Genomic DNA, 23,127 nt, shown 5'->3' on the forward strand with positions numbered 1-23,127 from the left:
GCAACATAATGTCTTGTTGTCAAATCATTTAGTGTAGAAACATGGCCGTTACATCGGCGATTCAGGAGGGAATTCAAGGGAAGATTTGTGGTGGCATACGGATCGGAAGGGAAGGAGTCAGAGCACGGATAGCCACTACCATCAATCGTATTGGATAGGGGGAACACGGCAGGAAAATAAAGAAACAGTAGGAGGTCACCACTCGCCAGTGAGAAAAGATCTACGTACTAGGGATAAGAAAAGGACAGCAAAAGGAGCAACCAAATGCTAGGAAAAAAAAATAAAATAGTATTTTTCTTGTTGAAGAGGAGATGATAGATTAGCTAGTGTGTTCTACATTTTTTTTATGGGTGGAGAGCAGAAGAGACAAGCAAAAGCATTCCCGCGGAGTTTATTAGCAGTGTTAGCGCTTGCTTATGAAACAATTTTTTAAGCTACTAAAAAGGCGTTGCCATGATTGTGGAAGACAGCGCCGACCTTACCAAACAGCTCACTAGCGCATCGAAAAGGGACGCTAGGCAAATCCTAATGTTTGACCATTGTCATCTCCACTTCAAACTCAAAGTAGACCTGACAGACGACCTGCTAACCCTCCGGTCTTTCATGAAATGTGTGTAAATTAGGGATGAAAGTGGGTACCTAATGGTATTTTCTAAACCATTTAGTTTAGTTCTCCTAATTAGAATTAAATTTCCTAAATCAGTTGGTCCCCATCCGTGGAGTAACCAGCCTAGGTTCGAATCCCAGCTAGAGTGGAAGGTGTTTGGCCTGAGGTAATCCTGATGCCTAGCGTTCGCATAACACATGCCTCATGTTTAATTTGATCCATGTTTACGGCTTCTTCACAGTTCATTTGATCCATGTTTAATTTGGTTGTTTATTCCTTTGATCTTGTAATAAAAGCCGTGCGTACATTTCATTTTTTTTCCCCCGAACAATCTTGCGTACGTTTCATCAACTGCAACAAATCATGTGTGGTCATCAGATTTGATCATTAGCTGCAACCTTACATCCTCTCTCTCTCTCTCAAAAAAAGCTACAACCTTATATGATGACCAATCTACACGTCAATTAGACGCTCAATCTGCAAATATGTCATCAGATTTTCTCTCTCTCTCATTCTGCAGAGTACGAGTCCTAGAATTAACAAATTTCCAAATCCAAGTATACGTACAGCACGACCAAGTAAGCAGTACGGTCGCATCCGTTCTTGCTATCTTCTGTACTTTCCTCGCATGTTCCATTTTAGAAACAAAGGGCTGAAACGTGGGGGGGAAAAGATACCTTTTCTTGTCCCGTTGGCACGATTCCCGAAGCAGTGGAGCCGGTGAGGAGCGGGGCACCCCGTGAGTGCGTGGAGCGGAGCGTCCCGGCTGGGCTGACCGCCGGAGTAAAGCGTCGACAGCAACGACGCCGTGGCACCCCGGACAAACCGTTCCAACCAACCAGCTAGGCGCCATCCCCAAACCCAACGCAACGCCTCCCCTCTCCCCTGTCAGCGTCGCCGTCTTCCTACCTGTCCGCTCCCAGTCCCGTCTGAACCCACGCCAAAGCAGCAACCACCCCTCCTCCTTGGTTCCTCCCTGGCTCCCTCTCACCAGTCTCCACACACAGTGACACAGACACAGGAACGAGCAGTTGCTTGGCGCCGATTTCGCCCAAGTGCGGCGCCTGCAGTGTTTTTGGCCTCGATGATTGCTCAATTAAGCAGCGGCAGCGCAGCGAAAAGGAGGCGCCTTTACAGGAAAAAGGCCTCGCCTTTCGCTTGAATCTCGCCGCGCCGCGCCTGCTCTCGTTTTCCCGCGCCGCGCCCCTCGCAACTTCGGAACCGGAGCGAGAGCAAGAGGGAGCGGAGGAGTCTTTGTCGCCGCGTTGTTCGTGGCGGTTGGAGAGGAGCTAAGCAGAGGGTCTCCGTCCGGCGGCGGAGATGGAGGCGGCCGACCCCGTGAGTTCACCACAATCTCTCCTTCCGCTTCAATGCTTCCCCTTGCCGCCGGTGCTAGTAGCCTGAGATTATGCAGTCGATTTGTTTCTATTTGTCTTGTTAGAATTTTGGTTTGGTTCTGGATTTGGTGCGGTAGGAACAGAGAGGAATTTGCAGAAATGGTCCGGTTCATTCATTTGTTTCTTGTGTTGGTTCCATGCCATGCGTTAGTTGTGGTCCACAGTTTGCACATTGTTTTTCTTTCAGTAAATTGGATTGTTGTATGTCGATGGATAATTACCGCTACCGCTGGTCAGTATTGGATTGGAGGTGAAGTCGTAATTGCTTAAAGGAGATGTTTTTATTTCTGCCTCTTGCTTCTTGACGCGGCAAATGACTGTAGGGCGTGTGTTTGGGTGGTCAACATCGATGGGCACTTGGCAGTGTCTGCTTTTTGGTAGAAAAATCTCACCTTTTTGGTTGCTAGTTTCACATGGGTTGGACAACAATTTTTCAACCTTTTTGTGTATTAGGTCTGCTAACAGCTCATCATTCTCATAGGAGAATAGTTATTTCTGACAATTATGCGTGGTGTTCTTGGAATTTGGAAGGACTAATTGACTGCATTCTGCATTACTTGCTGCTATATCTCTTGGGAAATCATCTTATACTAATTAGACTGACTCGCATGGTCAAATATTTTTTTATTTTTCAGTTGGAGTATGAACTGCAGAGAGAGATCTCTGACATCATGATTCAGGACTATGTTTGCGGTTTGCAACGGGAGTTTGAGATGAAGGTATGGGAGCATCAGAACTGTATCAGCACTCTGAACAGGAATTGGAAACAGAAGGTTTCTGAGATTGGGGTACTGCGAGATGAGCTTCACAGTATTCTGAGTGTTGTAGTAGGTTCGGAATCTGGTATGCATCCTCACCAATCCCACAGTAGTCCAGAAGACCAGATCGTTGTGAAGGTGAAAGATGATAATGAGCCTCCTCTAACAGAGAAAGCTACTGATACAAGTGAGGTTATGCTTGAGATCCCAGATTTTTCTCTCCTGAAACACATGCCAAGTGAAGAAATCACTAATTTTCTCAAGACGGAATGGCTAAAACTACGAAGACAGCATGAGTCTGAGCTGCATCAGAAGACAGAAGAGCTGTTCAGGGTGAAAAGGGAATATGCAAAAGCTAAAGCTTCATTGCCTCTTAAGAAAGAGAGAGAGCTTGAGTTCATCAAATCAAAGTTGCTCCAAACCATTTCTAAGCTGGGTGAGATAGCGTCGAGGAAAGAGAATTCTTGTTTTGAGCGTAATGAGAGTGAGGATATGTGCAGATTGAAGGACAGGATCGGCATGTTACTTCATGAAAATAATCGTCTCCGAGGATTACTGGCTGATAAAAGAGAGGAGGTTAAGCACTTCTCCTCGCAAGTTTCAGATGCAAAGAGCAAAATAGCTCAGCACTCACTGTCAGAGGCAAACCTCTTGAATAATTTTGAGAAGCTTAGGGCTGAACTTGAAGATGTAAAGATTGAGAGACAATTGAACAATTTATTGGATTCGTCTATATTCAGGGAAGCTTTTGATGATTACGAGAATCAGATTTATGATATGAATCAGGAGGGGTCCTTCCTCAAAGAGTTGCTTGATGAAAAAGAAGACCAGTTAAATATTATATATGAAGATAGACAAAAGCTCAAGTATGAAAATAATCAACTAGTATCAATTGCAGGATCAATAATGCAGCATCATGACCAAGTCAACTTGGTTAATGATGAGATTTTGATGTTCAAGGAGAAAGTCTGTGAGCAAGAACTGCTGATATTAGAGTCAAAGAGCGAATATAACTCAATGAAAAGATGTTTGTATGAGGCTATGCAGGAAATCCAAGTATGCAAGCAAGAGATACTTGAGCTGACTGAAAACTTAACTTCTATGGCTATTGCTTTGGATGAAGCCAAAAAACAGAATGCCTCACTTGATGCCACCATCCGGGAAATGAAGAAAACACCAGCACAAAGCATTTGGAGGCATAGTGAACAGACAGGGGAATCTGATCTTGCCAGTATCGAGAAGTTGTCAAAAGCATACAGTGATTTTGAAAGCAGATTAGCAGAAACTATGAAAAGAAATGAAACCAGGTGTGGAAGTTAGCTAAAATGCTTTCACATTTCTCTATTGTTCCTTATTTTATCTAGGACCACACTTGCTCAGCTAGGCTCGTTGACTCTCAGCATATTAAGTAATCACTTTATGTATTTTAAGCATGCAGATTCAGTATGTAATATTTAATTGTTCATTTTTTCTGTGCAGGTTGACTAGTATGATTTGTCAGTTTAACCCATTGGTGCAGCAAGTTGCTGTCTTAAGGAAAAAAGAATTCTGGTATAAGCAAATACTTGAGATTAAATGTTCAAATCTTCGGAAAGCAGAAGCCGAGGTTAGTTTGTTTCCGAAGTTTCTGCCATTCTTTTTTTTGACCTGCTAAGTTACATTTGCCATAGTACACAAAAATGGAACAAAGAAACTTTAGGTTCATGGTGAATTAAATTCCAGGCAATGATAATTGCTTTGAGATGTTAAAGCCTCACAAAGTGATGACATAGAAAGGAATGACTGCCCATTGATTGCTTATCCATTTCTCGTGAAGGACATTCACCCTTGGCTCTAAACCGTTGTTATGTTAGTTTCTTTCCCATGTAATGAGAGCATCTGTTTCTTTTCCTATTGTAATTCAGGTTGATATACTTGGTGATGAAGTTGACACCCTTCTAAGTGTCCTGGGGAAAATCTATATAGCACTTGATCATTATTCTCCAGTTTTGAAGCATTACCCTGGGGTAAGAAAAATACTCTACATATAAATTCATGTCTCTCGCTATCTGAGATTTTACAGGATATAACGTTTTCTATGTTTGCAGGTTACAGAGATTTTGATTCTTGTGCAGAAGGTGTTGAAAGGAGAAAATATTTAGCACCATGCCACCTAGAAAAATCTTCACAAATTAATGTCCATACAAACACGTGCAAAATCCCGAGGAGTCACAAAACTTCGATACAATATGCTGTTGGATAGCATTTGTATCGACGCACAGCAAAGAAGTTTGCTAACTTTAGACTATTTGTGCTAAAAGAAAGGGTAGCCATGACTATTCAATTGCCAGAGTAACCGATTTAATCTTTGTTAGCTTCATTTGTGGTAGTTTGCAGTTATAGTTGCGTTTAGATTACAGATTCAAAAGGTCAATTCGTGTCATTGCAGTTTTAGGATGCAAGTGGGCAATGACTTGTTCAGTGACTCTAGATTCTGATACTTGTATTGGGTAGCATAATTGTATGTATCTGTAGCGATTGCAGTTTTAATTAGGTTGTATGTGGGTGATAGTTTGTTCAATTTGTGTAGCTTCTTGTGGTCCTGTGCTGTATATTTGTATTGGGCAGTAAAAATGTAGTTGTACCAGTTGTTTGCTGCAGTCCAAAATATATGAAGATTCTTTCGTTTGGTGGAAGGAGGTACCTATGGACATGACCATAATACTTTTGACCAGTAGATTCATGATCTGAAAATGAAGTGGCACTTGGTTTGACTTCATGAAGTATAAACATTTTTTAAAACATATTTTAAATTACAAAAAAAATCGATGCTTCCCTCCATATATTTAACAAACACTTTAAATTTAAAAGACATTCATAATAAATATTTAATGGAACATTAGTTCTCAATTCTAAATTTGATAATTCCACTCATTACGCACTACCTTTTTTTTAAAGGAAAAAAGTCATTATATTTGTCAATTCAAGAACATCATATGGCATCACCATAACATGTCAACATGTACCTAGACCACAAGAAGCAATGCACATACGTCAGTAGAAACAACAAAACATTTACTTCACTGTCCAAAAAAAAATCATTTACTTCAAAAAGAAACAACAAATACAGATGCAGAACACTACCTTTTCTCCAGACAACAGATGCCTAGACATCCCCAAGGCGACTTCTTCACCATCCATGTTCTGATGTTCATCGAGCCACCATTCACACTCCTATACAATAACTCAATAAGACAATAGAATTTTTAAAAAATATTTTTGAAAAGTATGGCATTTTTCGGAGATTCCATCAGGTTGGTGAGTTTCACGTGACTGCCTTCTGAACAAGAACAAGAAGCCAAGTGCCAATTCACCACCACTTTCCCCCCGCAGGCGTTCGTCTCCACACGTTTCTCCTCCGCAGTCCCCACCATCTCCTCCTCTCTTGGACGGGACGCGCCCAGCCGACGGCCTTGCTTCTCGGTACCGATTTCTTCCCCCCATCCGCCCCTCTTTTGATCTGCTTTGATCTCTTTGCAATCTCTCTCCATACTTGTGCGATTGGCTCCTTCCCTGTAGCGAAGTGTTTGTTAGGTGTTTCTTCTTCCCCTCGATTCCGCCGCGTGCATGCATTGTTTCTTGGGCGATGCATGCTGTTAGAGGGGATTGCTGCCGTGTTGGTGGTGGATGGCGGTAGCACCCCGATTCAGGGTGCTGGTTCAATGGAATTGCCCGTACTGGAGCGGTGGAAAGTGGATGGAGGAGGAAAAAATCACTCCTTTGGGCGTTTTAGAGCTATCCGGTAGTCCTGGATTTTGGGGCTTGTGTGCTCTTGAATTATGAGGCACGCATTTCGGATGAAAGCGTTGGATTTTAGTCTGCTTGTTCTTTAGGGCGTGTGATGGAATTAGAGGCATGCTCTTGGGGGCTTGTGTGCGCATGGAGTGGGCAATACATGCTTTCTGTTCCCCCGAATCGCCAGCTGGTTGGCAATCGCCCGGTTCATGTTACCATTTTGGAAGAATGAGAAGGTGTGCATGCACCATATTATCAGTGATAAGAAAGCTTAACTGTTTCTTTACAAGGTTTAGACTTGCAATGCTAGGGGAATATGTTGTACATGTTGGCATCATACATGTGCGAACATAGGCTGACATGGATATGCATTTGTGATTCCATCCTTTACTTAAAAGAGAAAAAAAATTCCTCAGTGTGCGGGAATATGTTTTAGCATGAGACTTAAAAAAATCACCTATGGACCAATTAATTGGAATATTTACTTGTGATTGTGAATCTGACAATATTTCTACTGTCTGATGTGTTCTGGTTGTGTACTTGTTTAGACATATTTTATTATTGGTCCTCCACAAATTTAAAAGTTGTGAAAAAATTGGAGATTATTAACACAGTCGTATTTTGTACTCTCTTAGGACCTATACTAATTTTGGATCTTTCGACTCAAATTTTGCTCATGTTCAGGTGCTGCATTTTACGATCCAAGCACCTTTTGGAAGCTCCTTAAGACGAACCAAGTTGGACTTGCAAAGGTGGATAGCTGGTCCAATAGGGCTGGCTTTAGAGGATCAACCACGGCTCCAAGGATAGGATCCCGGACTACACCAAGAAGGGGAAGACAATGTGCCCAGTGTTTTCCTAAGTTTCTGCTTGCATCCCCTTCTTTTCACGGTGGTCGTGGTGCCCTCCCCTCTGCTGGAGGGCATCCTTCTGATTTGACATATCTTGCTGGTGGTGGTTCTGCTGAAGCCTGAATTAGGATTGTAGATAACTAGATATTCAGCTAGTGTTACATTTATACATATATAAAGCATCATAAGTATGGTGTCAGCCTCCAAGGTAGAAGGTGAATATTCGCTTCTGCGCAAGAACTCTCCTCTGGATCAACCTGAAGGTTAGCAATAGTTTCTTTCAGATGGTTTTATACCATTTATTACTGATTTTCCATCTTCTCATCCTAAATAAAATATTCTACTTTTCCATGTCACTATACTTCCATTTGTTGTAGCACTGGGAATAAAATAGTACCAAAAAAGCTTGTATAAACTGGCTAACTTGTTTTTCTCTGTAGTAAAACTCTATGTTACGTGAGTCAGATCAGTTAGTTATGTCGTGGTTTCAGTTCATAATATGTGCCCACTTGATTCTCGAAAGGTTGGTTTGGAATACAACATCTAGACAATTTTGCAGAACCAAATCGACTATTCTCTCACTGGTATTTGCGTCACATATTCAGTTTTCATTTGTACTGATGTTAGTCCTAATTCCTAAACTCCTCTTTGCATCTTCAGGTGTGAAGACACATCTATATTGTTTCAGTGTAGAACATGGAAATGATAACCTTAAAAGCTTTGTATGCTCTGAACAGTGTGGTCCAAGTTTGCTTGATACAATCCTTCTTTCTCAGGTTTTGTAAATCCAAGAGTTGGCGCATTTTGTGAATTCTCATAACACCATATGTAACCTGTGATTTTTCTTTGTGCCAGTGGGATAATTTTGCTTGGAAGGGCCACTTGGACTATGATGTTACAGCTTGCCAACTTAAGGTCATCCAAATAAAAGCTTTATTCATTTCTTCCATTGTTAAGAGCTCAGGGAACTCCTTAAATGGTGTCTGTTTGTTCACATCAGTTTGTAGTATGCAACATTGTGTTGCTTTTTTAACATGTAGTGATAGTTAAAGCACCTTTTTGCATGATCTTCCCCACCTCACTACCTACCCCAGATGTGAATTACCAGTATGTTGCAGAGTAGCAGTGTTCTGGCCACATCATCAACGCAGTGGCATGGTAGCAGCCTAATATCTTGCCAGACTTTCGACACCCCTATATGTTGGAATTATATTTTTCTTGCTTATGCTTCCAATGCCATCGCGGTTTTACAATTGCTCAGATTGTCATCTCTCCTACTGACCAGCACTGCCACTGCCATTGTGGTGGTTGTTAGGAGATTATCTACAATTGTACTGGCGTCTAAGGCCAAATGCTTGACTGTGTGATCTATTTGTGAATCCTATACATGTACTAAATTTTGAATTGGCTATGGCAGTAGGCCAGCAGTAGAGTTTGTGGGTGGATAGGATGTGAAAGGTGTGTTGGCTGGCAGGAAAATAGGGTGGTAAGAATTAAAATAAAGGAAATATACTAACAAATGGTTATCACTTTCCACATCTTGGAAGCACATTGCAATTTTGGAAATTTTAAGCTGGCTAACTATCAAACAATATTTTTGATATATATCATTGACAATTTCTGAAATTTAAATGCTATTAATATATTTCCCCATAAAAAATATGACTGGGCCATTGACCTTACTTACAAAATTATTAGGTCTTATGCATATGCCCTGAGTTTATTTGGAATCATCGAAATTGAATGGCTGTACAGGTCATCGAAGGTGGAAGAAATTTTGTTGGTCAGCTGAACAGTAAATGGAATTCGTTTTCGCCCAAGGAATACGACAAGTTCTTTGAGTCTTTCAGATGCTTGAAGCCAAATAGTATGAAGAGTTACGAGGGATTGCTTTTGTGCATTGCACAAGGAGAGAAGGATAGACCTGAGGTTGCTCCTTCGGCATCACCACCTAAGGATGGACTACTCCTGATTGCAAATGTATGTTTTAGTGTTGCTACAAGTAACTGCCTACCCTCCCTTGCTCTATGCTAGTTGGCATCCGCATTGTGCTTGTTCCCTTCTGATGGACGTTTTCTCCCTGAAGGAATATCCTGTTGAATATGGTCATATCTTCTTGGTCCCAACTGCAGTCAATCAACTTTCTTGCTATTGGGACAAAAGGATGTTTGGACTGGCTACAAAAATTGCCTCTGAAGTAAACAATGCTGCCTTCAGGGTTTTCTTTGATAGTGGAACATCTGTAATGTCAGATCGCATGTTTTTTCAGGTAACATTTGCCTATTCCCAGTGCCTATGACCTCCACCTTATTTCATCTATATGTTGACTTATCACATGTCAAATTACATTTCTTATTTCATAGAGGTGAGCTGTTTGTCAGCATAAACTCATCACAAAGTATTAAACCATTGTTATGCAGTCTGTACCACAATGAGTCGTTACAGCGTACCTCATATGTCTGCCTTTTGTTGCATCGAAATGTTCTTTTATTTTAATTCTAACATGTGTAAAATTTCATAAGGCAGATTGGCGTAGGTTCAAGCAATGGTTCTAAAATCCTATTATAATAAATAATCTTTGAGTAGACAAATTCTCTGTAGTAAGATTTTTTTTAGATGGTAGAAATACCTGTTTGGCTGCATGCAGTATATTGTAGAGGAGAATCCAATATCATATAATTTAATCTAATCTTGCAGGCCTGTTACTTTGCAAACCCTTTACCAGTGGAGTCTGCCTCCACTGTTGCAGTACATGATGGAAAAGCCAGATCGGACATTATTGTGTCTGAAACGGTTGACTACCCCCTAAAAGCTCTTGTGTTCACCAGCAACAACCTAAAAGCACTTGTCAATGTTGTCAGTGAGATATGTTTTTCTCTGCATGACAACACTGCTGCATACAGCCTGCTGATTTCCAACAATGGCACAAAGGTTTTCTTGTTTCCACAGGTGAAATTTATTAAACCGTTTTTTTTATTTCTAAGCAAATTTTGTTTGAGCAACTAAGGAATGGAAACATATGAATATCTTAACTTTTGGTTTAAGGTTAAAAATCTGGTTGCTGGCTGCTCTCTGCCTGCCTGGGAGTGTGGTGGCTACTTCGTATACCACACCAGGTCTGAATTTGACAATGCTTCTGAGACTGAAATTTCGAACAGAATGGCCTCAGCATCACTCCAAGATGGTGCTTTTGAAGATCTGAAGCATCTCTGTTGTGCTATCGCTGATGATCTTATTAAGTGAGCTCATGCAAAATGTAACTACAGTGATAAACAATGTGTCTGAACCACCTGTGTTTAGCAGTTTGTCTATATGATCATTGTGGAACTATGTCTGAACATCAGGATTGATCAATAAAGTTTGCTGTTTTCCCTAAAAAAGCTTGCTGTTTCTGACGTGAGTCAATTGGGAAACCGTGCGTAGCACTTTGCTGATTGCTGGTGACTCTGGGATCTAGATCAAACATCTCTTCTGCATGTTTAGTTTGACATTGCTGCAAGTGTGCGATCGTCTTATTGAATACAGCAAAGTGTTGGCAATCTGACTGAGAAGATGCAGCAGCATTGCCTGAACCAGAGAGCAACGCATACCTTCTTTGCTGAAGAGTTTTTTCATGCCCACGATGAAAATTTCATTTTGTTGAAAATGTGTGTTTAGTCTCGAGAAAACAAAGCTCAACTAGACATTTGTCACCGCTGTTCAAAACACAATAGGGATATCATGTATTGCTGCTCCCTCCAACCACACACGAGTGACTTTTCACCAACGCCTAAAAAAATCAAAACAAAAGTTTAACAACCGATTTCTACTGCAATATATATGCATAAAACCACCAACTGTTTGGTGCACATATTTGGCAAAATGCTTTATTGATTGATCTGAAGGTCTGAGCAACCACCTTGGATCACAACCTTGTGCTCTTATTCATCAGTGACCATCACAGCTGAAAAATGGAAAGTCACCATCACAGCTGAGGTCACTGGATTCAGTCGCATTCTTTGGTGCAGAAGCAGAAGGACCTGACGAAGAGCAGGCCGCACTTCCCCCTGGTGGCGCCCTCGCCGATGCAGTGCTCGTTGCATATGTAGCTGCTGCACAGGAGCAGCATACGGTATGTGTCGCTCAGCCACTCGTCGCACACCTCCTTACTCCCACAGCCTGCAAAGGGCAGGAAGAAAAAAAGTCACCATCAGTAGTTGCTACCAAGAAGGAATCAGATAGTTTGCAAGCAATTAATCTTGGTCTTTGAAATTGGCATGCAGAGAGTTCGATCTGTTGTGTGATTGAGCTCTTTGTTTGAAGATGGGCCTACTTGGAGCCAAGAGGAGTGCCATGAGCAGCATGGTGAGGCAGATTGCTGATGACACCTTCACAGCTGCCATGTCTTGAGGAAGAAACCTTCTAGGCAGTCTAGTCTGTGGTAAATAGAGAACAGAGAAAAGGAAAGCTTGATGGTCATGTAGCTACCCTCCACTTCACACCACATGGAATGCATTCCGAAACCGGACAAATTTCAGTTAGCACTATTTAGATTTAGTATAGGAAGCCTCATGAATCATGATGCTCGCTCCACACGTCTCTTCATCAGAGGAAGCTGATGTGCCCCATGGGATAAAGATTCTGCCATGGCCATGTATCAATCCAGTCAGTTTCAGTTCTCAGAAAAAAACAGAGATAAAGCAGTAGGTATAAGACAAGGGAAACAACAAGCCTCGCAGCACAATCCCATCTGATTCCAATCTATCCAGGACGTCTCCAGGCCAAAGCAAGACTTTAACACGTCGCAGGAGTCCAAGAACCGAACGACTGCCGCAAGGCCATCGCCACCTCTACCGCCGGCAGCGACAGGGATGAGGGATCCTACGCTAACCCAATGCCCGGTAAAGGCGGAGCAGAACATCTGGTGAGAAGACAGACGGAGCACGAGAGGGAACGCAACAAGAAATATCCGGCGGCGGAGGGGAAGAAGACCATGAAGGCTTTTTCCATGAAGTAGGAAGCAGAGGCACAATTTTCAGACCTCAGGCTTTAAATCTTAAAACAGCGTTTGCAGCACAGATATTAGTATTACATCGCGTTAGCAAAGTGCTAGTGCACAGCATCATTTCTAGCTATGAAGTGTAAACCAAATAGTAATATAACAACTCACAAGATGAAAAATTAAGGAAATGACCTCCTTAATATCTGTTGCTCGATGGCAGCTTGGGCCACACCCTCCTTGTGCACAAGCACAGCGGCGGGTGCAAGCACAGCAGCACGGGCGGCAGACACACTAGCAGGCAGAGGTGTCTCCACACCACTGTTTGCAAGCATAGCAGGACCGGGCGGCAGGCAGAGGTGTGATGGCGGGTCACTCGCCCAACAGATTGACATTTGCATCATAAAAATACTATCAAGATGTCTATAACGATCCTTCCTCCTAGGATGCAGCACTGTTCAAACCTGAGCATGTCTGTTATGAATGTCACGAATGGAAACACACAATAATAAGAAGAACCAAAGGTTCAGAGTTTTATAACATCTCAGCAATCTGTATGGGTAGCCCCTCTTCCTTTTTCTAGGCTTGGGACTAGCTATGCGAAATTAAGTGTTACCTTAAAATTGCATAGGCGGAGTTTCCTACCCACCTACTCAAAAGAAACGAAAATATAGAAATAAGAAATTTCTTTGTAGTTTTTCAGGTTTTACTTTTTTCTTGCATTTTTTTATTTTTTCTTAGCTAAGAAGCAATGAAAATATTGTGCACATGATACTTAAAAGAATGTACTTGCGCCACAAATACAGGCATGTCAAACCAACTATGTGCCAGGTAACACGCACTGCCACCATTCCATGATCTTGAAATTAACTCCTCCCACCGAGCAAGCCAAGCTTAACATGCGTGAGGACTGTCAAGGAAAATAAAAATCTATTTAGTTCAACAAAAGTTGCATGCCGATATTAATAAGTCACCGGAAACGGAACTCAGCCACAAGAATGGATATATGTACAAGAATGGATATATGTACGTATGTAAATGTTAAATATAATATATAAAATACTACCGAATAATATATATAAAAGGTACTATCTTCATCCCAAATTATAGGTCATTCTAGCATACGTAGGTTCATAGCTTTTGGCATTCATCTATATATACACTATGTCTATAAACATAGTGCAAACTGTGAATTTAGAAATACCAAAATAACCTACAATTTAGAATATGGAGGGAGTACCAAGAAAAGATTACTGGAGGAGCTATAAATAGGGCATAATGCATCATGCTAACGAAGTGAGCAACAATTAAACATGTAGTAACAGATTCTGGGATGGGCAAATAGCGTGGAGACTGCGCGTACATGTGCACGTAGAAGAGGCAAGACTGATTTGCATTGAACAGATTTAACAGCTAGGTGTCGCGGGGTTGTCGCCTCTTGATTCCGTGACAACAACTTCATCGCTAGCTGCTGAGGCCCTGCCTTCCTCTTCTTTCGCGGAAACATTATCACCATCGTCGGACTGGAACTGGGAAGGAATTTTATTAGTAAAAAAAAGTTGAATTGCGTGTTGGAAGTTACCACGCACGTACCTCTTTGTCATCTTGGTCCGTAGATTCTGAGATCGTTGAGACGCGGTATCCATGGAAGTTGATTCTGGGACGGTTGGGATGGAGTCGTGCTGCGTTCCTCAGCTCAGCAACTGCCTTCTCCGCGTCATCATCAGAGGCACCCCCACGGTCGAAATGTATTTGGACACTGTGAAGCGAAGGGAGGCACTCCAGCCTGAGATCACTACAGCTACCATTTCCATCCTTATATAAGGCCCTGACGAAAACGTGAGACCAAAGCTCTTGGAGGTTCGGCATCACGGGCGGTGGTGCTATTGATCTGTTATACTCGTCCTTTGCTTTGGAACCAAAGGCTATAGCACCTATCCCATTCCAGATGCTAAATGAAACACCAGTGGAGTCCTCGTTGAGCACCAACTGGACCATCCAGCCATGCAAACTGCAACATCTCAACTTCTGGAAGAAGCCATCAACCGCAGTATTTATATTAGCTACAGTTGCCATGCAAGCCATCGACGGCTGAACCGTTGACAACTTGAGGAAACGGAGCTCTGGCAACCCACCCAAGTTTCGCAGACTTGACTCGTCGATATGATCCACATGCAACAACAAGTAGCGGAGGATGGGGAGATGCGCGGGACTAAACGATGATGGCAGCTGATGGAACAGTATAGCATGTAAATTCAAATGCCAGAGATGCCGCGGAAGCACCACTCTGTCCCACTCCCTCGTTGCGCCTTCACTTCTAACGCCATCCTGATCCAAATAATGATCCGTCAGTTCCAGATGCTGGAGTTTGCGGAGATTGCCTAGTGAATGCACTAGATCTGACTGCACCATCCCTTTGAAGCGACCGACATAAATGTCGAGCACCCTGACTTCGCTGTTGTTGCCAACATCCTTCATAAATTGCCGCTGGGACTCCTCATCCAGATTATCAATACATATACACAGATACTCTAATGATGTCACCTTCCTAAGGAATAGCCCATCCGGCGCGCGCGTACTGAGGTGGCCACCATGTAGGCAGACCAACCGCGTTAACTGGCAAATGCATGATGGCAGTACCGTGCAGGCAGAACCTTTCAAGTCAAGTGTCTGTAGAAACTTCAGTTTTCCTATTTCTTCCGGGAGCTCGCGAATACCATATGTATATCGTAGACCAAGGTACCTCAAATGAAGCAGATTTCCAAGGGGCTTAAGATTCAGCCAGCACTCCGAAGGTACTCTGCATTTCTCTAAATCTAGCACTCGCAAGAGTTTATAGCTTGGATGCAACAACGACACCCAACTCTCAAGATGACAATCATAGGCAACCAATGACCTCACTTGTGCCATGTCCATGTGATCGTCCTGCTGAGTTTGCTTCATAATTCTGTTCTGGTGAGCTAACCTGCGCACCCTGTTCTGATGTGGTGATGTTCCTCCATCATCATTTGAGATAGTCACAAAGTTTTCTTTATATGACAAGTCACGGATGAGATCAAGCACCATGTCATGAACTCGACAGCCATATACTATGCCCCAGTGATCTGACTCAATCGCCTGGATCATGCTTCTATTTATGAGCTGATTGAAGTATTCCTCTCCCTGCTGAAACAAGCTGGTCCCTCTTTTCTTCTCCACGAAACCTTCAGCTATCCATTTCCATATCAAAGAATCTTTCTCAATCTCATAGTCTTCTAGATACACACTTAGATACAGTAAGCAGGTCCTTAGATAAGAAGGCAGATGATAGTAGCTAAGAGACAATATCCACTCAGTATCATCTACTTGCTGGTTACCCTTACCACGATAGAAACCAGGAGCGTTGCATACATCAAACCAATCTTCTCTTGATTTACCCACCAACAAACTGGCCATTGTGATGATAGCTAATGGTATACCACCACATTTTTTCAGAATCTTTTCAGATGCCACAGCAGGGTGACTAGCAGGATATTCACCATTAACACCAAACAACCTCGTTTTGAATAATTTCTCTGAGTGATCAAGGGGAAGTGTGCGTAGCTCATAAACCTCCTCCCTGCTGGCTACATCTCGATTGCGAGTAGTTGTGATTGCAGTACTTCCACTATTATTCTCAACCAAGGCTGATTTAATTATCTTCCAAGTTGGTATGTCCCATACATCATCAATAACGATGAAGTACCTGGCAACATGACAGTACAAATCAATACCCAGAGTTGATAAACCGTTGAGCATGTATAAAAGAAAAGAAGAGTGACAAAGTATAGAATAAAATCTTAAAAATGATAGGGAAAATTTACTAATGTAATGTATTTTATTATCTAGAATCTACTCTATATTTATGATCTTGATGTAAATATTGTAGTTTATAAAGTAAACATTATCTTTATAAACACAGGAGAGTTTTATCTACAATAGAGTCTCATTCCTTAAAGTTCAATTGTTTTAGTATAATGATAGATAGCATATCAGGGAGTAACTTTAAATGTCTACATCCAATAGATAGCATATCAAAGACTACATTGGAATAGTCTATGGCTACGATATAGTTAAGGAATAACAACCGCTTGGTGCTCATGTTGAAGCCTCCAATTTGTGAAAGTTGTGCTCAACTAAAAATTCATAAGGAAACAGAAACATTTTCATAACTCTATACAATGTAAGCTTCCAATGGCAATCACACACAAGTGGTGTGGCATAGAAAAAGATAAACTATTAATTTGATGTGATATGCTTGTCATCTAGCTAAGAGCATTAATATAAGTGGCTACTAATCAATGCATACCTCTTGTTTCCGAGGAATTTTCGGAGTTCTCCGATGAGCAGGGATTGGTCCTTTACATTGTGAATGGCCGTGTATTCGTTTTTGTCGAGAAGGTACAATATGTTGCTGAAGACTTGCGCCAGGTCAGGTGTCCGACCAATGGGAACAAAGGCTCCACAATCATATCGCGGAACAAGCTCATCGTAAACTGCCTTGGCAAGAGTCGTCTTGCCCAGTCCCCCAACTCCAACCACAGAAACTATCTTCATCTTTCTGCTGCTGCTGCTGCTGCTGCCAGAGACGTCAGAATCTCCATTGCCGTGAGACGCCGGCAGAAGCATGGCTATGAGCTCCGCCCTCGCATTGTCGATGCCGATGAGCTGCGCCGCTTCTTTGTGCATGTCCGCAAGGCGAGGATCCGGCTTCGTCGCCGGGGCAGGCAGAGCCACCGCAACGGAGAACCTGTCACGGCGGTCAGCCACCTCCTGGAGTCGCTTCTTCATGTCCTCGATGGCGCCGGCGATGGTGTGGCGCGCCTTGCTCTTGTTGAACATCTTGGACATCTTCTTTTGGAGACGTTTGAGCAGGCCATCCTTCTTCTCAGCTGGGGCGTCTACGTCGACGATGCTGACTAGGAAGGTGTCGAGGATGTCCTCCATGTCGTAGGACGCCTCCCTGACCTCGCTAGCCCACAGCCGGACCTGGGGATCGAGCTGCTCTGGCGGCACCTCGCCCACCTTGCTGAGAGCCGTCTGCGCACTCTCGAGCTCATTTTTCAGAGACTCGATTTGCTCAGGCAGGCCCTTCTGCAGCTTGTACTCCGCCTGGAGCAGCTCGCCGAGCTTGCCGATGACGCTGCCCACCGCCCCGGCCACAAGATCCATGCCTAGCTCTTGAGATGAAAAAATATGCTTGGCATGTGCAGAGCTGATATAACAGGTTCAGCATTAATACATGTAAACACCTGCAAGCATACAAGGCCATTGACAGTAAACACGTGAGAGAAATATGTATGTATGCGTGATGACTATCGCTGTATAGACAGTGTATACATGTACGAAAGAAGTGACGAAAATGAAGATTTTAATGCCAAACACATAGCTCAAACTAAAGGTTCCTGTAATAAACACATATCAAATGTGGATGAAAAAGTGATCACAATCGAATAAAGATAACTAAGCACTGGTGGACTAGTAGGTTACTAACTGGAGGGACGGGGCTAATTTCATATATCTTATACATCTTAGTCAACAGGGGTGCAAAAGGGAGATATATGCAATAAACATTACAGTAACTGATGATTATGGACTCACCCAGGCATGCATCAAGTTGACACAAGTGCAATCCAATATCAATATATATGCGTAAGAACGGTAGCAAGGTGGTAGCAGTGCGTCACTGATACTAGATCTCTACGGGCTCTAATAAGGAGCAATGAAAAACAGCAGCTGTGTATGATCTTTGATTACTCATGCTTTTTTTTTCTTCAGAAGGACCTACAACCTTTGCTAACGCTCTCGTTCCCGAATTAATCATCAACCTTTCTAACAGAGCAACTCAGAGAAATTTACGCATGCACGCTAATTAATTGTGAAACCTGCCAGCTAAGATTTAAAGCACAGACGAGAAGCATGGAGACGGGAAGCCAGAAAAGAAAAAATGACTGAGGACAATTCATTCAAAAGAAAGAAAGAAATCTAGATCGAGGCCATTAAGCAAGAACTGTAGATAAGATATGGGGAGCCAAATTAAAGTCACGCACCTTGCTGGTTCAGCTCTTCGATTGTGCTTGAGGAAAGAATGAAGGATTGATGGGTGGTTGAGTTCAACTCCATAGCTTATAATTTTAATTTCTCATTGTTTATTGCGGCCGGTCTTTTGACAGTCTCGGGGCACAGTCGTCGTAGATCTCGAGTGGCGTCACATGCTATTCGTACGAGTCAGAATTATACATATGTATTTATCTGGACGATCCCTCCACCACTCCAATGTCGATCCCTCCACCACTCCAATATTTTTACTTTTTAGCGAGTATAGTTTGGCATGCCCAACGAATGACTTGTCCTTTACAGTGTATTTATTTGCACGACGCGTCTATCCTACCCCGGAATCGTAGGAAAAGTCACGTGCACGCATGATGTATTGCTAATGTAGAATTAATAATCAAGGGAGCGTACAAGACAACAGATAAGGGGAACGGTAAACTATAACAATCTCGTCAGTGCTTTGTAGACAGTCTCTGCACACCATCGTAGATCTCGAGCGGCGTCACGTGCAATTCGTACCACCATGTGCGTATGTTCTTAGTGAGCTCACTGTCATGACTGTTTTTATTCCAAGGAGTGCCACCAAGAACGACCGGAGCATGCAGGTCTTCTCTTCATACTAGCTCGGACAACCAGCCAGCAGGTGTATGTTCTTATCCAGGTGTACGAGGGTGAGAGGACTGGGACCCGTGACAACAACCTGCTGGGCAAGTTCGACCTCTCTGGTATTCCTCCTGCATGCCCCCCCCCCCCCCCCCCCCCCCCCCCCCCGGTATTCCTCAGATCACAGTCTGCTTTGACATTGATGCCAATGTTAGAGATAAACGTGTAAACAGTATATGTGCGCTGGTTAGATAAACGTGTAAACAGTATATGTGCGCAGGTTGTGGTCTACATGGACTCGGTTTGGCTTAGAGATAGGGTTTTCTTGTAATACAATTAAAGCACCAAGTCGTAGATGATTATAATGATCGTATCCATGTAAATCTCTCGATGAATTTTACCCTTTATAAAAACATAACCGTGATGAGCCAAGATAGGCAACCACGTTTCCTCATCCTCTTATATAGTAATCAGAGCATCCTCTTCCACAAACACCCACAAACCTCCCAAACTAATCTATGGCATTGTCATCAGCTCCCTGCGCTAGTGCTACTAGGAGTAGTCTCTGAGAAATTAACTCGAGACAACTATCTCCTATGGAAGGTTTAATTTCTTCATGCTATACGCGGAGCTCAACTCATGGGGATCCTAGATGGAACTATCCCTGAGCCGCCCAAGACTCTGGAGGTGATCACGGCGGACGGCAAGAAGGAGATCATTCACAATTTCGAGCACAACTCCTAGATTGCAAAAAATCAACAAGTACTAAGCTACCTGCTGAATTCTCTTACCAAGGATGCACTAGCACCAATGGCAACAGCGACTACAGTAACAGAAGCATGGGGGTGCTTGAGAGGATGTTCTCAGCGCACTCCAAGGCGTGGATTGCAAATCTACGTGTTCTACTCTCAACAACCAATAAGGGTAACATGTCCTCCTCAGCTTATTTCACCAAGATGTGTTCATTTAAAGATGAGCTAGCCACGGTTGAAAAAATTATAGATGATGATGAGATGGTTCACTTTATTTTGAATTGTCTTGACTATAATTATAATCCTTTTTGTGTCATCTATGCTTGGTTGTGTTGGTTTTCTCTCCCTCAGTGACTTGTATTCTCAATTGCTCACATATGATCAACGTACGGAGACGTTTCAAGGAGGTCAATTCCAGTCATCAGGTAATATGGCTAGTAGAGGATGCGGCTATAATTATGGTGGTCATAGTCATGGCAATAACAACAACCGTGCTCGTGGTCGTAGCAATGGTGGGCGTGGAGGATCATACCGCAGCAATAGCTCCGGCGCTAACAATACCAACACGTGCAGGCAAGGTGGTCGCAATAACAAAACAGTTTGTCAGATCTGCAAGAAGGTAGGACATGAAGCAAATCGCTGCTAGTATAGATATTATTATGATGAAGATCAACAAAATCAGAAAATAGCAGGGGCAGCTACTACCGGTTATAGTTATGACTCAAACTGGTATGTGAACTTTGCTACTGAACAAAAAACTTGCACAAAAATCTACCTCCTTTCGCATCGTTTTTCATGTAGTAGTGAAATGCTCTAAAATACTCCCAAACATGTTCTAGGGTCTATTGAGGTAGATTGAATGCGTTCATTGCAAAAAAATCCGTCTGAACTTCGCTACCCTAAAACATTGCATTCGAGTGCCGAAACACACCTGTTTCGCAAAGTTTTTCCTGCAGTAGTGAAATGCTCCAAAACACTCCCAAATGTGTTCTAGGGTCTATTGAGGTAGATTGGATGCGTTCGTTGCAGAAAAAAGACTGAAGTTCGCTACCCTAAAATAGTGCATTCAAGTGCCGAAACGCACCCGTTTCGCATCGTTTTTCGTGCAGTAGCGAAATGCTCCAAAACACTCCCAGACATGTTCTGGAGTCTAATGAGATAGTTTGGATGCATTCGTTGCGAAAAAATCCGTCGGACATTCGCTGCCCAGAAACATTGCATTCGGGTGCCGAAACGCACCCATTTCGCATCGTTTTTCGTGCAGTAGCGAAATGCTTCAAAACACTCCAAAACATGTTCTAGGGTCTATTGAGGTAGATTGGATGCGTTCGTTGCGAAAAAATCCATCGGAAGTTTGCTACCCGGAAACATTGCATTCATGTGCCGAAACGCACCCGTTTTGCATCGTTTTTCGTGCAGTGGCGAAATGCTCCAAAACACTCCCAAACATGTTCTAGAGTCTAATGAGGTAGAGTTGATACGTTCGTTGATAAAAAAAAAATCCGTCAGAAGTTCGCTACCCGGAAATATTGCATTTGGTTGTGGAAGCGCAGCTCCAAAGTCGGGTGACAGGCCGATAATTTGCAACTTAAGCTCTGCTGTTGTATGAGTTAAATCAATAAAGCACGTTACCCCCAAAAAAATGTTACGAGTTTAACATATGAAAGCGATACATTAACTGGATCGCAGTTGAGTGTACACATTATTAAAACATATCACAACTGAGTGAGGAGTAAACATATATAGGTACTCATTATTACGACATGACTTTAGCATTTTACAGCCAAAGCGCCACAGGATCCTTACCAAGAAACCTCTCTGTGGTTTCTTCAGGCACATTGTAGCATTGCACCTGACAAGTCCCGCCAGTCCTCAGGTCTCCATTGTCGTCAAAGCTGAGAGAGAACGTCGTCACACGATAGAGATAGCAACAGCGTCGGGGCACCTCTCCACCCTCCTCCTCGAGCTCCCCCTTCTGTTGCTTCTGATCAGCAGCGTTGCCGTGCTCAATGGAGACGCACTGCAGAAGGCAAAATGCGCTGCGGCCCATGTAGATGAGTGTGGCGCCTACATGAGTCTCAGCTGGGTCATCACTGAACAGCTTCTCCTTGCCGAGCTTCCACGCAGGAGGGTTGGTGGCAGCTCCCACCTTGCAGCAGCAGAGGTGGCCGAAGGTGGCTGCTGTGTCTTTGGAGAGACCTACAAAGGCTTGCAGGCCATGGACAAAGAAGGCGCGGCCGGTGAATGGCAGCATCCACTCGCCTCGCCGCTACCACACGAGCGCCGCCGTGTCGAAGGTGAATGTGGCCGGAAAAGTCTCGGTACTGAACACAACGGTCTTGCCATCAGGATCCAATGTGGGCTCAGCGTCACTCTCTACACTGAACACGATGGACTGTCCATGCACAACATAGGAGGTGACGTCCACCCTGTCGAATGGCGGCCGCGGGAGGTCGCACCACGACCACCCAACATCTCTGCTGGGACGATTTTCCAGCCGTGGCGGCCAGAGCGGTTCAAAGGAGAGCTTCTTGAAGTTGCAGGTGTCCAAAGCGAACATCGCATTGCCGACGGGGAGGTAGATGGGGATATCCTGACATATCCGTCCAGGGCCAAAGGTGACTCCTCGCCAGCGGACGTCGACGATGGGCAGGAAGTCATCAGGCCCCGAGTCGTCGAAGAAGGGATCCCTGGGATACGTCGCCACGATCCTGGTGCCAACTGCGAAGATGTACATGGGATACCCCCGCGGTGGCTCGAAGCAGATGACGGGCCGCGGCAAGCGCCGCGCAGCGCCTTGGCCCGAGGCGGCGGAAGCGGCCTTCCGATGGGAAGAACGGCGGGTCTGGCGTCGGGAAGAGGGGGTCGGCAAGTTCATCTCGCGGATGCTGTATCCCCATGGATAGTCATCAAAGATGAGGTAGAGGTGCTTCTCCTGACGCTTTGCCGTAAAGGGGCCGTCAGGCTCACCGCGCTGCCGCTTTTGGCAATGGCATCCTTGTTCCTTGCACGATCGTCTCTGCTCACCAACCCGCGCGCAAAGGCTAACTGGGCGTTTGGTTCCTTTGCTTATTTTTAGCACGTGTCACATCGAATGTTTAGATACTAATTAGGAGTATTAAACGTAGATTATTTACAAAACTCATTACATAGATGGAGGCTAAACGGCGAGACAAATCTATTAAGTCTAATTAATCCATCATTAGCAAATGTTTACTGTAGCAACACAATATCAAATCATGGACTAATTAGGCTTAATAGATTCGTCTCACCGTTTAGCCTTCACTTATGTAATGAGTTTTGTAAATAGTCTACGTTTAATACTCCTAATTAGT

General features: G+C 43.5%; 3 protein-coding genes across 6 annotated transcripts; 2 read left to right on the forward strand and 1 right to left on the reverse strand.

The window, feature by feature from the left end:
* Positions 1 to 1,447: 1,447 nt before the first annotated feature.
* LOC101785485 (WPP domain-associated protein) lies at positions 1,448 to 5,478 on the forward strand. The gene is made up of 5 exons (XM_004963178.4): positions 1,448 to 1,945; positions 2,640 to 4,069; positions 4,242 to 4,368; positions 4,667 to 4,768; positions 4,850 to 5,478. The coding sequence occupies exons 1-5, from the start codon at positions 1,928 to 1,930 to the stop codon at positions 4,901 to 4,903; spliced, it is 1,731 nt and encodes a 576-aa protein (XP_004963235.1). The 5' UTR covers positions 1,448 to 1,927; the 3' UTR covers positions 4,904 to 5,478.
* A 598-nt stretch (positions 5,479 to 6,076) lies between these two features.
* LOC101785895 (GDP-L-galactose phosphorylase 1) lies at positions 6,077 to 10,767 on the forward strand. Of its 3 annotated transcripts, none has more exons than XM_004963179.3 (8): positions 6,077 to 6,224; positions 7,221 to 7,650; positions 8,048 to 8,163; positions 8,243 to 8,302; positions 9,143 to 9,367; positions 9,474 to 9,656; positions 10,085 to 10,336; positions 10,433 to 10,767. In XM_004963179.3, exons 2-8 carry the CDS (start codon positions 7,578 to 7,580, stop codon positions 10,628 to 10,630), a joined length of 1,107 nt encoding a protein of 368 aa, XP_004963236.1. In that variant the 5' UTR covers positions 6,077 to 6,224; positions 7,221 to 7,577; the 3' UTR covers positions 10,631 to 10,767. The 3 variants fall into 3 exon arrangements, with proteins under 3 accessions (XP_004963236.1, XP_004963237.1, XP_022681318.1); XM_004963180.4 differs by lacking the exon at positions 6,077 to 6,224 and adding an exon at positions 6,268 to 6,772; XM_022825583.1 differs by lacking the exons at positions 6,077 to 6,224; positions 7,221 to 7,650 and having other exon boundaries at positions 7,657 to 8,163.
* A 2,234-nt stretch (positions 10,768 to 13,001) lies between these two features.
* Positions 13,002 to 18,552, reverse strand: LOC101753498 (putative disease resistance RPP13-like protein 3). 2 transcript variants are annotated; one of them, XM_022825582.1, is made up of 5 exons: positions 18,434 to 18,552; positions 16,693 to 17,635; positions 13,959 to 16,089; positions 13,729 to 13,888; positions 13,002 to 13,275 (listed from the first exon to the last, which is right to left on the reverse strand). In XM_022825582.1, exons 2-4 carry the CDS (start codon positions 17,553 to 17,555, stop codon positions 13,772 to 13,774), a joined length of 3,111 nt encoding a protein of 1,036 aa, XP_022681317.1. In that variant the 5' UTR covers positions 17,556 to 17,635; positions 18,434 to 18,552; the 3' UTR covers positions 13,002 to 13,275; positions 13,729 to 13,771. The 2 variants fall into 2 exon arrangements, with proteins under 2 accessions (XP_022681317.1, XP_012700136.2); XM_012844682.3 differs by lacking the exon at positions 18,434 to 18,552 and adding an exon at positions 17,985 to 18,388.
* Positions 18,553 to 23,127: the final 4,575 nt, after the last annotated feature.

Source organism: Setaria italica, chromosome III (assembly GCF_000263155.2).
Source record: "Setaria italica strain Yugu1 chromosome III, Setaria_italica_v2.0, whole genome shotgun sequence".
NCBI classification, from domain to species: domain Eukaryota; kingdom Viridiplantae; phylum Streptophyta; class Magnoliopsida; order Poales; family Poaceae; genus Setaria; species Setaria italica.

Coding starts and splice junctions, on each gene's coding strand:
- LOC101785485 (XM_004963178.4), top strand. Junction 4,070..4,241: donor ATGAAAAGAAATGAAACCAG/GTGTGGAAGTTA, acceptor TTTTCTGTGCAG/GTTGACTAGTATGATTTGTC. Junction 4,369..4,666: donor TTCGGAAAGCAGAAGCCGAG/GTTAGTTTGTTT, acceptor ATTGTAATTCAG/GTTGATATACTTGGTGATGA.
- LOC101785895 (XM_022825583.1), top strand. CDS start 7,837: ATGTTACGTGAGTCAGATCAGTTAGTTATGTCGTGGTTTCAGTTCATA. Junction 9,368..9,473: donor GACTACTCCTGATTGCAAAT/GTATGTTTTAGT, acceptor TTCTCCCTGAAG/GAATATCCTGTTGAATATGG. Junction 9,657..10,084: donor CAGATCGCATGTTTTTTCAG/GTAACATTTGCC, acceptor CTAATCTTGCAG/GCCTGTTACTTTGCAAACCC.
- LOC101753498 (XM_022825582.1), bottom strand. CDS start 17,555: ATGGATCTTGTGGCCGGGGCGGTGGGCAGCGTCATCGGCAAGCTCGGC. Junction 16,090..16,692: donor AAATTCCTCGGAAACAAGAG/GTATGCATTGAT, acceptor TCATGTTGCCAG/GTACTTCATCGTTATTGATG. Junction 13,889..13,958: donor CGGACCAAGATGACAAAGAG/GTACGTGCGTGG, acceptor TCCCAGTTCCAG/TCCGACGATGGTGATAATGT.